General features: G+C 54.0%; 2 protein-coding genes across 2 annotated transcripts in view; one reads left to right on the top strand and one right to left on the bottom strand.

Annotated features, from left to right (window-relative positions):
* Positions 1 to 790: 790 nt before the first annotated feature.
* On the top strand, positions 791 to 14721 carry TNFRSF1A (TNF receptor superfamily member 1A). Its single transcript, XM_036251714.1, has 10 exons — positions 791 to 1072; positions 7908 to 8061; positions 8311 to 8439; positions 8638 to 8787; positions 9023 to 9101; positions 10883 to 10956; positions 11076 to 11189; positions 11493 to 11521; positions 11714 to 11987; positions 12125 to 14721. The coding sequence occupies exons 1-10, from the start codon at positions 1034 to 1036 to the stop codon at positions 12430 to 12432; spliced, it is 1350 nt and encodes a 449-aa protein (XP_036107607.1). The 5' UTR covers positions 791 to 1033; the 3' UTR covers positions 12433 to 14721.
* PLEKHG6 (pleckstrin homology and RhoGEF domain containing G6) overlaps positions 13630 to 14941 on the bottom strand; it is a 16878-nt gene continuing 15566 nt past the window's right edge. Inside the window, exon 15 of the mRNA XM_036251713.1 lies at positions 13630 to 14332. Coding sequence (XP_036107606.1) covers positions 13630 to 14332 — 703 coding nt within the window. The remainder of the gene's footprint in view (positions 14333 to 14941) is intronic.

The raw sequence follows: 14941 nt of genomic DNA, 5'->3' as shown, positions 1-14941 counted from the left end.
TGCAACTCCCAAAGCGTTGTCACAGGTGTGATTCCATTAATTGTCATGACACCACTTTCCCGTGTTGGTGGGATAGGCATTGCTCCTCCGGTTAATAACGAAGAGCCTAGACCCAAAGGAGGTCCTGCCTGAAGCCCCACCATTGTTTGGTGGCAGAGCCAGAATCAACAGCCAGTACCCGGCCAAGCACAGACTGGAAAAGAACCAGATAGGGGGAGGGTGTGAGGGCCCCAAGCCAGGGCAGAAAACTAGGGTTAAGATGTACTCTACGGTTTGGGTTGGAGGGGTAAATTCCCAAGAACATGGGAGACTAGGGTGTCAGTGGAGAACTCTGGGAAAAATGAAAGAGTTACCAAGGAACACCAAGTCCTTGTCATGTACCAGACACTTATCTGTCCTGTTTCAATAAATCCTTACAGCAACCACATGAGATAGGTTCTCATCATTTTGCAAGTTGGAAAACAGCCTCAGAGAGTTTAGATTGTTTGTCAAGACCACTCAACTAAAAAGCAGAGGAGTCTGCACTGTAACCCGGGGAATTTGATGCCAAAGTCCTGGGTCTTTCTATTGCTGTTCATTTGGGAGAAGCCAGGTGATGGGGGCGAGGAGGGAGGGGGCTTACTGCATGTTGGTGTATGGTTGGAAGTGGTCAGATTGGTGGATCCAGGACTCTGGTGCCTCTGACTGCCCTACAAAGAGTTAAACAAACCTTTGCCCCCTCCTCCCGCCCCTTCCCGCCTCCTCCTGCCTCCTCCCCCAAGTTCTTCCTGTCTTGCCGTTGCAACACCCGTCAGCCTCTCTCCCTTCCCCTCCCACCTCCTCTTCGCTGTAATTTTCTCGTTCTCTGGACTCGGGCTCTGGTCCTGGCCTTCGGGGTCTGGGACCAGGGCGTGATCTTCATCCCAGGCTCAACCCTTCACTCCCTCACCTAAGGCCTGAGCTCTACTTGCGACCTCCTGACCCACTCATCCCGGGACTCTGCCACCACTGCCTGAGCCCTGATGGGGGAGTGAGAGGCCACACCTGGCCGGACATGGGCCTCCCCACCGTGCCTGGCCTGCTGCTGCCACTGGTGAGACCCGGGACGAAGGGCGGAGTGGGCTGGCGGGCACAGGCTGCCCCCGTGGGCTGGAATGGGCCCTCTCTAGGAGGGACCGTGGCCTGACCTCAAACTCTGCCTGAAGCCCAGGTTTCTCCGAATGGGGGGGGGGGGGGGCAGGGAGAAGTTTGAAAGATGGGATAAAAGGGAGCTCTGGCCTCTGACAGCCAAGGACGTTTGCTGGGGTTAGGGGGTGTCTGAAAATGTGGGGACAGGTGATGGCTGAGGGTGGGCAGATTTGGTCAGAGAAGGACAGACGAGGGAGCCGAAGCCCGTCCTCCGGAATTCCAGATGATTCAGAGCTCTGTCCCTCTGGGCAGCTGGCTGGCCCGGGAGTGTGGGCGGCTGTGGAGGGGCGGCTGCCGTGGGCCCTGGCCGAACAAACCCCGCGAGAGGGCAGGAACTGGGTGCTCTCGAAGTAGGGACAGAGTCTGGAGGGGGGTAGGCTGGTGGGGTCAGTTTGTGAAGCTATGTGGTGGAGCTATTTGGGAATGGAGTCGGGGGTGGGTAGGGGCCCGGCTGCCCAGTGGGGAGCATCTCCGTGTGCTTCCCAGGCCCAGCCTCCCTGGGGGGGGGGGCGGCGGGGAGCATTCTTTGTTTCTGAGATGCCACACTTATACTTGCAAATCTAGTACTAATGGGGGCGTTCTTCAGCCTCTGCCTCTGCCTCAGTTTCTAGGCAGGTGGCCTCCGCTGCACTGACCCTCTCTCGGTGGCTAGCACCAGCTCCACCTGGACACTGTCCCGCTCTGTGCCCTCCAGCCCCTCCCCACAGCCCCAGACAACAATCCCTCGGTTTCTTCTACAGTCAGTTTGAGGAAGTTGGAAAAAAGTTGTTTTCGTCACTGGAAAATGTCCCTTTCTTTCGCCTCGCCTTATGTCAGGGTATCCACGGTCACCCTCCGTGTCCGGAGTCACCCTGTGCAGATGTCCTGAGCCCCCTCCCCACCTGGCCAGTTGGATTTCCCGGCCTGTGTGGGCCAGTTTCTTCGGAGTCCCTGGCCCCGCCATGGCTCTGCACCTCTCCCTCTTCAGGGTGTTATACTTCCTCTCCCAGTCCTTCCTTCCTTTTCTGTCAAGTCTCCCAGAAACCTCAGACTGCCCAGCGCCTCCTTTGTGAAACTTTCTCTGGCGTCCCCTCCCTCTCCCTTCCTTCTCCGCATTCCTCGACGCAGTTCCCCCCGCACCCTCCCTCCACCTGGTCTCACTAATCTGGTTCCCCCACGCGTCTTCCAGCCGGCTCTGCCCCTCTCCCAAGGCTGTCCTCCCACCTCCCATCCAGCTGCCCTGCTATCTTACTCTCTCTCTGGGAGTAGATACCTGGATTCATTTCTGGCTCCCTCACCTGCTGTTTGCCTGAACAGGAGCAGGTTATGTAACCCTCCATGCCATAGCTTCTTTATCTCTGAAATGAACACAATAGTCACTACCTCATAAGGTTGTTTTGAAGATTAAATTCTATTTAGTAAGTGCTCGCTCTCTGCTAGACACTTTCAGGTGCTGGAATCAGCAGTACACAAAATCACTGCCCTCCCCGGGTCTGCATTCCAGCAGCTTCTACATGGTTAGTGTTTATAGTAGTAATGACTTGGTGGCTGTTGTGTTTGAAAAACAGGGTACAATAGCCCAAAAGGAAAGTGCCTGGGGGTGGGGCTGATCCAGCCCAGGTGTGCAGGACTGTTAAGGGACACAAGCTCAGCTTGCAGCTGGAGGGGGAACAGGAGGTATGCAAGGTCTGGATAAGGCTGTCTGTGAACTTTCTGGTTGCTCACCGTTCAATAGACAATTCAGAGCACACAGTTTGTGTGGTGGTGAGGAGTGGGGAAGAATACAGGAGAGTGTGACAAGTAAGCAGGACTTCACTACTCTCAAAAGAGCTTCCAGTCTAGGAACCAAGACAGCTTTCAGAAAAAAATGATTTCAGAACAGTCTGGAGGAAATCTTCACAAAAGCATTGTGCTGTGGTGCCCCGGAACACATAGGAGGCAGTCGGGGAGGGGGAGGGGAATCGTCCAGCTGCCCTTTCTTGGGTAGCAGATCTCAGCTCCAGTGTCCATGCTCCCGGAGCATACCCTGCGCAGACTGCAGGGCCTACAATGGACTGTCTGCGACCCATGGAGAACTCATGAGAGCGTGAGGGGTGTCATTTCATCCCTGACAGCCCTGGCGCATAGACTCATTGCTCCTTAGCTGTTTGTTGAATGAATAAAGGAACGAAAGATTGGTGAGATGGTGTGAGGGAGGAAAAGCCTCATAGGAAAGTGGATTTGCCCTAGTGGGATAGCTCAGTTGGTTTGAGCGTTGTCCTGTACACCAAAGGATTGTGGGTTTGGTTCCTGGTCAGGGCACATACCTAGTTGCAGTTTGATCCCTGGTCAAGGTGTGTATAGGAGCCAACTGATCTGTTTCTCTCTCTCTCTCTCTCCTCCCTTCCTTTCTCTCTAAAAATCAATGAACATAGCCTCGGGTGAGGATAAAAAAAAGTGGATTTGGAGCTGGGATTTGAAGTCACTGACTGGAAGGGTGGCTAGAAAGAAGGGAGACTGGTTGAGGAAAATTAGAGGAAGGGAGAGAGGGATTTTCGTGTTGGGGTGGTGGTGGCAGGAAGCTGAACACCTTGGCTGGAGTGGAAAGAACACGCGAGGAACAAGAAATTTGAGAACACTGGAGGGAGTATGGGAGGGGATGAAGAGAGCATCTTGAACCGTGAACCCAGGTACAAGAATGAATTAATTTACTTATCCATTCGGGGTTCTCTGAGGGCTCACTGTCCAGGAATGTGCTCAGAACAGCAGTGACCTATGGAAGTGATGTCACGGTCCGGCCCTGGAGAGGAAGGTTCCCACACATGCGAGTGCAAGTTGAAGCATGGATGCAGATAAGAAATCTGTAGGATGAGTTGCAGCAGGAAAATGGCTGGGCAGTCAACAGTTGCAATAATCCAGGTGTGAGGCTGTCGTGGACGTGAGAGGACCAGAGGACACAGAGGAGGAACTGGCAAGACAATGATGGGCTGGATGGTAGCAGGGAAGGGAGGGCCCTGCAGAGAGAAAGGTGGCAGAGGTCTCAGCCTTGGTGCTGAGAAGTCGATAGTGTGACATTTCTCTAGGCCAGGATATTGAGACATTTAGTCTGGGGCATGTTAAGGGTCCGGGGAATAGCCAAGTGAAGTATGTGTCTTACTGAGCCAGAGCAGAGGCTCTCAAACTCTTATCGGTGTTTGTATCGTTCGAAGGTGCTGCTTTTACTCACCAGTGACTCTCAAAGAGTGAGGACAGGAACACTTATCACAGTCTCCAGAGAGGGTGGGCAAGTGTGGAATGGAGGTGGGTACTTGGAGAACTGTCCCCTGGAGATCAATACATTCTTAAGAGGAGAGGGGCACTGACTCCCTTCTCCCCGCTTTGGAAATCATTGTCTTCCCCTGGAGTGGAGGACAGATCGGTGGTCAGATCAGCTGTGTTTGTGTTGCTCCCCCAGGTCTGGGTGCTGAGAAGATACCCAGGAAGATAGGCCACTGTGTCTGACCAAGATACTCTCTCTGATCTCTTAGAGAGTTTATGGTCTATTGGGGAGATCATATCTGCTCACCCAAGATAATTATATTATGATAAGAGCCAAGAACACATCAAGTTAATTCACGTTATTAAAGTTCACAGGGGGCTGAGCATCTAATGAGCTTTGGCAGGGGAGGCGTCATTAAAGGAGGGCTTCAGGGCAGGGAGGTGTGATTGCAACCGGGCCTTTGGAGAAGCTATCGTGAACTCAAGGATTCTGACATCAAGTGAACAGATATAACTTAATGGACACAAATCTGATGGGGGAAGGGAACCGCCGAGCCGTCTAGTGAGGTGGCTGGGTCAGAGTATACCACAGGGTCGCTTTCCACCCTGCGCTGCAGGCCCAGCACAGGAAGTCACACTTTAAAGCTTCCCCAGGCGGAAGTTGTGGGGGAGTTGGAGGGGTGGTGGGCCACCCCCTCAACTGTCTCTCCACAGGCACCCCCAGCTTCCTGCCCTTCCCCTGCTCCAGATGACAGGCACTGGGACTTGGGTTGGGTGCTCTGAGCTTACCTGTTTCTGCTGATTGGCTGCAAGATGCAGCCACTAAGGATGGTGCTCACCTGAGCCAGTGTGTGTGCTAACACGGTGCTGCTGCTCGGGGCATGAGAGACCTGTGCAACAGACCGACTGTCTTATGTCCCCTCTTGTTTGTTCCCTCCTGGAAGTGGGTGTTCAGGGCAGGAAGCCTGTGCTGCCAGTGGGTTTGGGGGAGGGACTGAGGGGATAGAACTGGCCCTATTTCCTAAGGATTGTCTGGGACCCTAGAGAGGTCCCCAAACTCAACCTAACTGGCCAGAACCAGCCAGGCTATGGGAATGCAGTGAACCCGGGTGGGAGGAGGGCAGCTTTGATTGGCTTCCTTCTGGAACTGGGGCCCGCGGGAGAACCCAGGGATGGAGTTTATCTGGAGGGGACTTGTTGAGCTGGGAGGAGGAGCCAGGATGGGGCCTAGTCTAAAGGAAGGATGCTGAGGGGCGGGAAGGAATTGAGTGGCCCTCAGGGAGGGGTGGGTAGTGACTTGATGGGAGGAAGCCAGGGGTTGAGGTCGAGGGAGACTTCCCTTTGGGATGGAAAGGGAGAGGGAACCATTTCCCGAAATAGGGGGGCCCTGTGGGACAGGGGTCCATTGCCCGGCTCTTTTGAGGAGGGGAGGAAAGGGGGCTCTCTGGGGGGACTGGAGGGAGAGACTGGCCCACAGGAGGAAGTTATCAGATGGGACTGACTGCTGGCTGGTCCCTTAGTCTTTATGCTGACTCATGACCCCTGAGGAGCTGGGGAAGCTGCTGGTTCCCTCTCCCCTCCCCCAGATTGTCTCCCTCCCTCTGCCCTGAGTCACTGGGAGGAGCTTCTGGGAAAAGATTTCACTTTCCCGGATCTGACTTAACCCCCAAAGTGCTGTGGAAGGAGGGGACATGTGGTCTGAGAAAGCTTCCCTCCCTCCTGCTTTCCTGGGAAGTTTATTCCTTATAGGCCAGAGGTCCCTGAAAAGCTCCCTGAAAAGCTCCCTGCCAAGGCTGTCCCTGAACTGGAGCCCCCCAGTCCTTCCTGACTCTGTCTTTGCTGGTTGGCTTTGCTCCCAGCCTCCCTGGATGGGGTGCCAAGTGCCCATGACCTTAGGTGCTGTGAGCTCTTCTTCGGGGAAAGCTCTTTCAGGATCGGGAAGTGCTTCTCATTAACCACCTCACACTCTTCCTGCTGCCCTGGAAGCCGCAGTCCTGTGCTCAGGGCATGTGGCACAGTGCCCACGTGGGCCAGGGAAGACCGCTGCCCCCTGGGTAGGGGGCTGCTGGGGTTTGCTGCTGTGTTTCTGAGCGTGGCTTCTCCTGTGAGTGCCCGAGGCACGGGCTTTGGGGTTGCTACAGTCTCCCAGTGGGTGACTCAGGGTGTGAGCTGCCTACCTGCCTGTTGAGATTATCTAATTAGTCTGTTGCTCCCATTGTTTAACATATGTTGAGGACATCCTCTTATCTTTACATAAAGTGGCTCGTAACAGCAGAGAAAAAATAAAAATCAAGGCCTAGGGAAAGCCACCAGGAGGCTGAACAAAGAGCAAAGTCTGGGTTGGAGCTCAACAGGGACTCCTGGCTTGCTGTCCAGGCCCCTCAGCCAGAAATGGGCCCGTGATCCAGCTACTGTGGGCTTGGCCCCAGCCTGTAAAACACACCTTCCAGAATGCCTCAATGTGCAAGGAGCTTCCGGACCCGCGGCACACCCTTAGCTCTTAACTTGATGGTCACTTGAGCTGGATCACCAGCCTCTGGCCAGCTCTAGCTGCATGTAACCTACATGCCTTTGCCCACTCCTGTCTCCACTGAAACTTTGTCACCCACCTACCCCATCCTTGACCATGAAGTTTCCCTTTTACTCCATTTCCCATTTGCCCTGGCCAACCTGGAATATTTGTGCAGATTTAGTGGTGGAAGGGGATGCAGCATGGAGTCTGAGGGTGGGATCCTGAATGAGGTTTTGATACAAACTTCTATAAAGAAACTCTTCCACCTTGCCTGGTGTTGCTCAGCGGTTAGAGCATCGGCCCGAGAACCAAAGGATCTCGGATTCAATTCCCTGTCAAGGGCACGTACCTGGGTTGCAGGTTTGATCCCTAGCCCTGAAGTCTTGCAGGAGGCAACCATCGATGTGTCTCTCTCACATTGATATCATTCTCTCCTCCCTCCCTTCCACTCTATCTAAAAATCAATGGAAAAATATCCTCAGGTGAGGATGGAACAACAACCAAAAACAAAAACAAAAGCAAAAAACTCTTCCTTTTGCTTCTGCGCACTGCCCAGGAACAGTGCCCACAGAGACATCACTTACTTCCATTCCAATCTGATGTTATAAAGAACCTTTGACTGGTATAATGTAATACAGGAGAGTGTAGATCCCAATGGGCCACCTCCCCGAGTGTTCACTTTGTGGTAACACAGCACTCAGATGGAGAAACACCACCTCAGCCTTTGGGACTGCTTGTTGGGAAGGAAGGCCCGGAACTGAGGTGACCTACCACTTCCCAATAAAATGCAACAACACATTCCCTGGACATCTGCCCTGTGTCCAACACTATTAGCTGCTATGGGGAAGTAAGGATAAAAGACAGCTGGGCCTGGGGTCTCCAGCCTTGAGCTGAAGGGACACAGGTCATTAGTACACAGCACAGCTAGAGAACAATTAAGCACTAGATTGCATGGTTTTCAACTGTCCGAGCTTTGATCCTGATGGGATCTCCTCCACTGATTCTTCCACAGGTGCTCCTGGCTCTGCTGGTGGAAAGATACCCTTCAGGGTTTGCTAGACTGGTCCCTCGCTGCAGGGACTGGGAGAAGAGAGACAGCCAGTGCCCCCAGGGAAAATACACCCACCCTCAGAACGATTCCATTTGCTGTACGAAGTGCCATAAAGGTAGGCGGAAGTGGTAACGGTGCATCTCGGCTATGGGGCCCTGCTACTTTCTTTGCTTTTTCCAGATGTTCTAGAACCTGGGGTCTCTGTCCCCAAGTCTCCTAACTGAGCTGCTTCTCTTGAGCTGAGATTTTCTTCCTCCTTTGCTCTCCTAAAGACTTTGGAGAGGCAGTCCAGGCTGTTCTCCCTGGCATGGGGCTCCTCCCTTGAGCTCTCGGCTGCAGCCTAATCCAGACTCCCCAATCACAGGGACCTACCTGTACAAAGACTGTCCAGCGCCAGGGCTGGACACAGACTGCAGGGAGTGTGAAAGCGGCACCTACACTGAATGTGAGAACTACCTCAGACAATGCCTCAGCTGCTCCAAATGCCGAACAGGTGAGTCTTGAGAGGTCAAGTGCTCTAAATAGGATGGGCCAGGTGGGTACTGAGAGGGGTACAGGTGTGTATCCGTCTGTGAGGGTATGCATGTCTGCACTGCTGGGTGTGGGCAGGGGTGCGTATGCATGCATGACAGAGGGCATGGTGTGAGTGTGTCCGCAGAGAGGCTCATACCCCGTTTCTTCCCCTCACCAGAAATGAACCAGGTGGAGATTTCTTCTTGCAGAGTGGACCAGAACACTGTGTGTGGCTGCAGGAAGAACCAGTACCAGAAGTATTTGAGTGACACTGTTTTCCAGTGCCAAAACTGTAGCACCTGCCTCAATGGCACGGTGCAAATCGCCTGTGAGCACGGCCCTCCTGACCCCAGCCCATCCTCACTTCAGGGGCGGGCCCTGTACGGGAGGGGGTGTGCACCTTTCTGGACCCCTGCCCCAAGGCACAACACTTTCCATCATCCCTCTCCTGTAGTCTGTGGAAACACCTCCTCTCTGGGATCTCCCAGCCCCTCCTGGCTCTCCCTCTGCCTTTCAGAGTGCAGGGCGGTCCTCCTTTAGCTGTGCTGCCCCTCTCCCCACAGGCAGTGATAAACAGAACACCGTGTGCACCTGCCATGCAGGGTTCTTTCTGAAAAACAACGAGTGCAAACCCTGTGTTAAGTGAGTATCTCTGCCAGCAGCTGGGCACTGGGTCAGGGGGCATGGGGTGGCTGTGGTGAGAGCCACCACTGGACAAGGGAGACACCTCAGGGTGCTCTGACTCCTACTGGCTCTTTGAGTGGGAAATACTTCATGTCAAGACCCCAGAGAGTCCTCCTTTCTCCCAATGTGTTCATCAAATCTTAAGAAGCCTTTGGGGATAGAGGCTTATATACCAAGGACTTGTGGTTTTTCTATCATAGACATTAAGATTCTTTTGTTTTTTTGATGTTGAAATTCTTGGGTGACAGGATATACTATTGACTCACATCTCTGAAATCAGACTACATCTTACAATTGATGATGTATCACGGTTTGACTGGCAGCTCTGTGTGAGTGTGTGTTATGCAAATAATGATGCCTCTTATTATTGATGATATCTTAGGTGTGAGGCAATATGGTGTTTCCTCCCCAGTCCCTGTACTAGGCCGCCTCACTGCTGGCTCCACGAGGCTGTTCTTGCATATTTTCTTCATAGAAGGAACTCTGAGGCTCTAAAGTTGAACTGACCCGGGTTTAAATCTCAACCTAGCCATTTACTGGCTGTGCAGCTTTGGGCAAGTGACTAAACATCCCTGAGCTGTAGTCTTCCTACCGTTACAGTAAGGATAATGACATCCACTTGGTGAAGCGGTAAGAACCACAAAATGCAGCTACAAAGTGACAAGAAACTCTTTTCTTTTTTCTACTGAATTTTGTCTCTTCTTAAAAGAGCTTTACACCCATCCCGTGTGGTTCTCATGAGCTTGTGAAGTGGGCAAAAGTGACTCTGCTTTCAGACTCCTGCTGTGAACTCACCTTCTCAAGGTCTTTCGAGGCCTCCTAGTGGTTCTCATCACTCCATGCTGCCCACGACAGCTCCCAACATGGGAAGTGTGCTTGTTCCGGAGTCTCTCTGGTGCTCCCTAGCAATGTGTATTTTTTAATTTTTCTTTTTTTTATCCTCACCCGAGGCCATTTTTCCATTTTTTTGTTCAGATAGAGTGGGAGGGAGGGAGAGAGAGAAACATCGACGTGAAAGGGACACATCGAGTGGTCGCCACCCACACGACCCAACCAGGGCCGGGGACAAACTGCAACCGAGGTACGTGCCCTTAGTGGGAACCGAACCTGGGTCTCTCTGGACCACAGACCAACACTCTAACCGCTGAGCCAAACTGGCCAGGGCTATTTTTAAATTTTTCACATGCACGTTGGACCCCTCTCTCAAAGTCAGGTATTGTTAATAGCAGTGCCATCTGGAGAACAAGCTCTTTGACCTCTCTTTGCCACAGGATTCTCTTAGCAGAACAACGATAAAAACAATTCAATGACAGCTACCACTTTTTGAGCCCTTACTATATGTCATGCAGAATTCTTTCACTCATTCCTCAATCCTGACAGGTGGGTAGGGTGCCTGTTTTCCTGAGGAGGAAACTGAGGCACAGGTCAAATGACTTGCTTGGAGACACACTGCCAATGACTGGGCTGTAATTTAAACCCTGACCTTGACTGCTTTTAACTGTTTTTCTACCTAGACTCTTTAAGATCAATTCCTGTTCTAAATTAAATGATTTTGTGATTAACCTACTTCATTTCTTTGCATCAATTTCCAAGGTAGTTTAAATTTCCATTGTTTATCAAGAGATAGCTAAACTATTTGTAAAGCTGAGAATTTCCAACAATGTGCTTTTTCCTTTGTCTTAAACCTGTATTCCTCCTATGGTGGGGCCCTTATTCACCTGTGCGATTTCTTCTTTTAGCTGCGAGAAAGACTCGGAGTGCACCAAGTTGTGCCTACCCACCACTGAAACTGTTAAGGGCGCTCAGGACCCAGGTGAGGAGAAATGACCCGGTGCTCATGCTCACCTGCCCTCTCCTGACCCTGCCCGGCACCCACCCCAGCCCCGCTTCCACCTGCAGTCCCCTTCTGACCGCAACCTGCTTTGTCTCCAGGCACCACAGTGCTGCTGCCCCTGGTGATCTTCTTTGGCCTCTGCCTTTTATCCCTCGTCTCCATGGGGTTAATATGCCACTTCCAACGGTGGAAACCCAAGCTCCAGTCCATTTGTGAGTGGGTCGTCTGGGAGGGGAAGGGGTGCCAGTGGGGATGTGGGAGGAGGCTGGGTGGTGAGGTCCACCTGCGTGGAGGGAAATGAGCGTCCCCTTAGTTTGATGTGGAAGGCTCCCTTGGCAGGAGGTGGCCCTGGATGGCTGGTGAGAGGTCATCCTGCATCAGCAGTTCTCTTGTCCCTGGGGCCACATAGGCCCTGAACCATGCCACCACAAGTCCCCAGGGCCAGCCCCGGTATGGGTGCCAGGGTTGAGAAAGGAAGTGAAATTTGTGACATTTTGTTTCTTTTTTTTTCTCAGTTTGCAGGAAATCGACACCTGTAAAAGAGGTAAGATGAAACCAGGGACCCACCCCCAATCTTCCCTTACTGTCCATTGTAATAGTGTAAGAACCAAATTAAGTATTGTCACCTTTGACCCTCAGGATCCCCTAACTTCCTCTAGTCCCAACCCCATCCAGGATAAAGAGGGCTGAGCTGTTTTCACTCTCCCCCACTAACGCTGTGCCTTGTCTCTTTCAGAGGGTGTCTGAGCACCTGGCCCCAGGCTTCAGCCCCACCACAGGCTTCAGTCCCATCCCCAACTGCATCCCAAGTCCCACCTTCACCCCTAGTGACTGGTCCCATCACAGAGATGCATCAGCGGCACAGATGGCCTCATCCCACCAGGGGGCTGGCCTTCTCCTCAATGCAGCTCCAGCCTCCACCCCCATCCCCACCATTCTTCCAAAGTGGGAGGGCAGCACCTACACGCAGCAGCAGCAACAGCAGCAGCAGCAGCAGCAGCGCCCAGATGGTGAGCACCCAGTCAGGAATCTGGGCGGGGGATGCCGGGGATGCCGGGAGGGCTCCGAGAGGGAGCATGCTTGAGCACGGAGCCGGCCAGGGCAGGCCTGGGAGCCCAGCTCCAGGCTCACACCCGCTTCCCTGCAGCCGACCCAGCGACGCTGTATGCTGTGGTGGACGGCGTGCCCCCGTCCCGCTGGAAGGAGCTGGTGCGGCGCCTGGGGCTGAGCGAGCACGAGATCGAGCTGCTGGAGCTGCAGAACGGACGCTGCCTGCGCGAGGCGCACTACAGCATGCTGGCGGCCTGGCGGCAGCGCACCCCTCGCCGAGAGGCCACGCTGGAGCTCCTGGGTCAGGTGCTCCGCGACATGGAACTGCACGGCTGCCTGGAGGACATAGAGGCCACCCTGTGTGGTCCAGCTTCCCTCTCGCCGCTGACCCACCTTCCCAGATGAGGCCACACCCCCTGGAAGGGGCCTGCCCCAGGACAGCTGTTTCCTGCACCAGGACCCCTGAAGGACCTTGCAACGTGCCCTCGGGACCCTCTTTTTTCTGGAGAGGAAGGGTCTTGGAGGGGCAGGCATGAGCTGGCAGCCAGACTTGGTGCTACTCCCTCAGTGTACATAGCTTTCTGAGCTGCCTGAGCACTGCCAGGGTCAGCTGCGTGTGTGTGTGTGTGTGTGTGAGAGAGAGAGTAACAGCTAGATAGATGTGTGTGGTTGTAGATGTCGTGTGTGTGGTTGTGAGAGGCTGAGTGTGCCAGGAGCCCAAGTGGGTGGTTGTGGGGATAAGGGGTATCATGCCTTGTTGCCTATTTTGGGCCTGGAGGACCCAATAAGGCCCTTCAGGGGCCCCTGAGCCTTTTTCACAGTACATAAGCAATCTCTGTATCGATTATGCTATCCTAATAGAAACCTGGCACCCCTTTGTTCCCTGCCAGGGCAGCATGGAGTAAGCCGCACTGTCCCACGGCAGGGGCAAGCACACAACAAAGGGGCATCCAGCTGGCGCTGTGGACTTTTGTAAATACACTAAAACTGGATAATTAAAGTTCTGCTCCTGGAGGGAGTGGTCTTTCTGAGTGGAGGGAGGCCTGGGGCAGAGACCTGGATCCAGACAGGTGGGAGGGTGAAAAGTCCTAAGCTCTGGCCAGATACCCCACCACCAACATGCCAACTGCCGGAGGAGTAGCCTGTGCTCACATCGACCCCCTCAGGCTCTTCCTGTCCTCATCTAGTGCTGACTGGGCAGTCATTTCTGTGCACAACTTTATGTGGGCTCGGGTGTCTGGTACAGAGGTGCAGCTCTGGATTCTCCAGAGCCGGAGCAGGAAGCACAGGGATCCTGGGCCAGGAGTCATGGGGAGTGTGGGTCTGAGGTGGAGTTCTGGGGTAGGGGTGGTGACCAGCACGCTTGGGGGAGAGATTTCCTTAGGGAGCAATGCCAAAGGTCTTGATGTTCCTCACACCTCTCTGAAAAGAAAGGAGGTGGGCGTTAGGTGTAGGCAGACATGGGCTAAGGGCCCTTCCCTGCAGTGGCCCCTGCTCTGGTGCCGCCCTCCTATGCTCACCCCTCCCCACCAACCTCCTACTCTGCCACCCACTCCAAACGGCTTTCCCCTGCTCCCTCCCATGCCACCTTCCCTGCAGCACTCACGATGAGGACAGGGGCGTGTCTAGCCGGATGACGGGGGGCCCACGCATCCTCTGCAACTGCACCCGAGTCAGCTTCGGAGGCTTGCTGTGCCCAGGCTCCGGGATGCCCTCGATCCTTTGGCTGGCCAGTTCCGCCCGGATCTCTCTGAGCATGTCCTCGGCGCTGAGGGGGTGAGGGGAGGGGGAACGGCGGGGTCCTTGGAAGAGGGGCCCCTCTTCTTCCTCGTCCTCTGAAGATGCCCAGGGGCTTTCCCCAGCAGAGTCAGTGTGGGTTGGGGTGTGTGGGAGCTGCCCCCGAAGTCGGGCCCTATGCAAGGTCTCCGCTACTGTGTTTCCTCCCACCGAGGTCCCGTCTTCTTCCTCAGACCAGGCTGGTGGTTCTCCCCTGGGAAGACTGTCTCCTCTTCGGATAGCTTCCCCTGGTAGTACAGGGGTGCTTCGGCGTTGGGGAGCTTGGGGGTCAGGAGGCTGGGGGCGCAAAGTAACATCCCGAAGGTCCAGGGCAGAGAAGGTGAGGAAGGGGCGTCGCCGAAGGGCCCACGGGCGCAGCCGGCTCAGTGAGGAGTGGGACCCCTTGGGGGAGACCGGGACCAGAGTGCTGTAGCCAGAGTCGGAGGTGTCATCTGGTACCGAGGGAGTGTCTTCATCCGCGTCTTCTGTCACCACCAGATGGGGGATGACACTGCAGAACTCAGAAGTCCTACAAATGCATAGCCAGAGTCAGACGCCAAGGGGTCAAGGTTAAATCCAGGAAGTATCCCTTGATCACTCCGTTCAGAAACGGTCCCTCCAAACTTAATTTGGCATCACCTTAACACTACACTGACTGTTTTTATCATCTCTGGTTGGACTGTAAGCTCTTCTAAAACATTTTAGTCACAACACTTGGTCCAGGTCCTCGTATAAACTAAGTGCTCATGTATTTTCTGCGGGGTTCCTGAGGTTACCCTGAGGTTACCCCTGTGACGAATCTTTTTTCTCCTTAACCATGCTGTCGAACAGCTGTGTTATTCAGGATGAACCTCTCACGCTCTGGGAATTTAATTTGGACTAACTTGGTCCCTGCAGCTCCGACATTCTGCAAATCCCTACCAGCCTTCACTCTCTATCCTTAGCTTGGGAAGCGTGCCCCTCTCAGGGACTTCATGCTTATGTCTGTTCTTTCAGCCTGTGCCAATCTTAGGCTGGCTAACCTCCTAGGCTATCCCGGGAGGCCCTTTATACGGCTGGTGCCAACCTGTTCTCCAACCTGTAGCCTGGGCTCCTCAATCTATTCCTAATCCCCCTGGGTGCTGTCATGTCATTTTTT

Source organism: Molossus molossus, unplaced genomic scaffold (assembly GCF_014108415.1).
Source record: "Molossus molossus isolate mMolMol1 unplaced genomic scaffold, mMolMol1.p scaffold_m16_p_10, whole genome shotgun sequence".
NCBI lineage: Eukaryota > Metazoa > Chordata > Mammalia > Chiroptera > Molossidae > Molossus > Molossus molossus.
This window is presented reverse-complemented; position numbering and strand designations above follow the sequence as displayed.

Coding starts and splice junctions, on each gene's coding strand:
- TNFRSF1A (XM_036251714.1), top strand. CDS start 1,034: ATGGGCCTCCCCACCGTGCCTGGCCTGCTGCTGCCACTG. Junction 8,062..8,310: donor CTGTACGAAGTGCCATAAAG/GTAGGCGGAAGT, acceptor CCCCAATCACAG/GGACCTACCTGTACAAAGAC. Junction 8,440..8,637: donor CTGCTCCAAATGCCGAACAG/GTGAGTCTTGAG, acceptor TCCCCTCACCAG/AAATGAACCAGGTGGAGATT.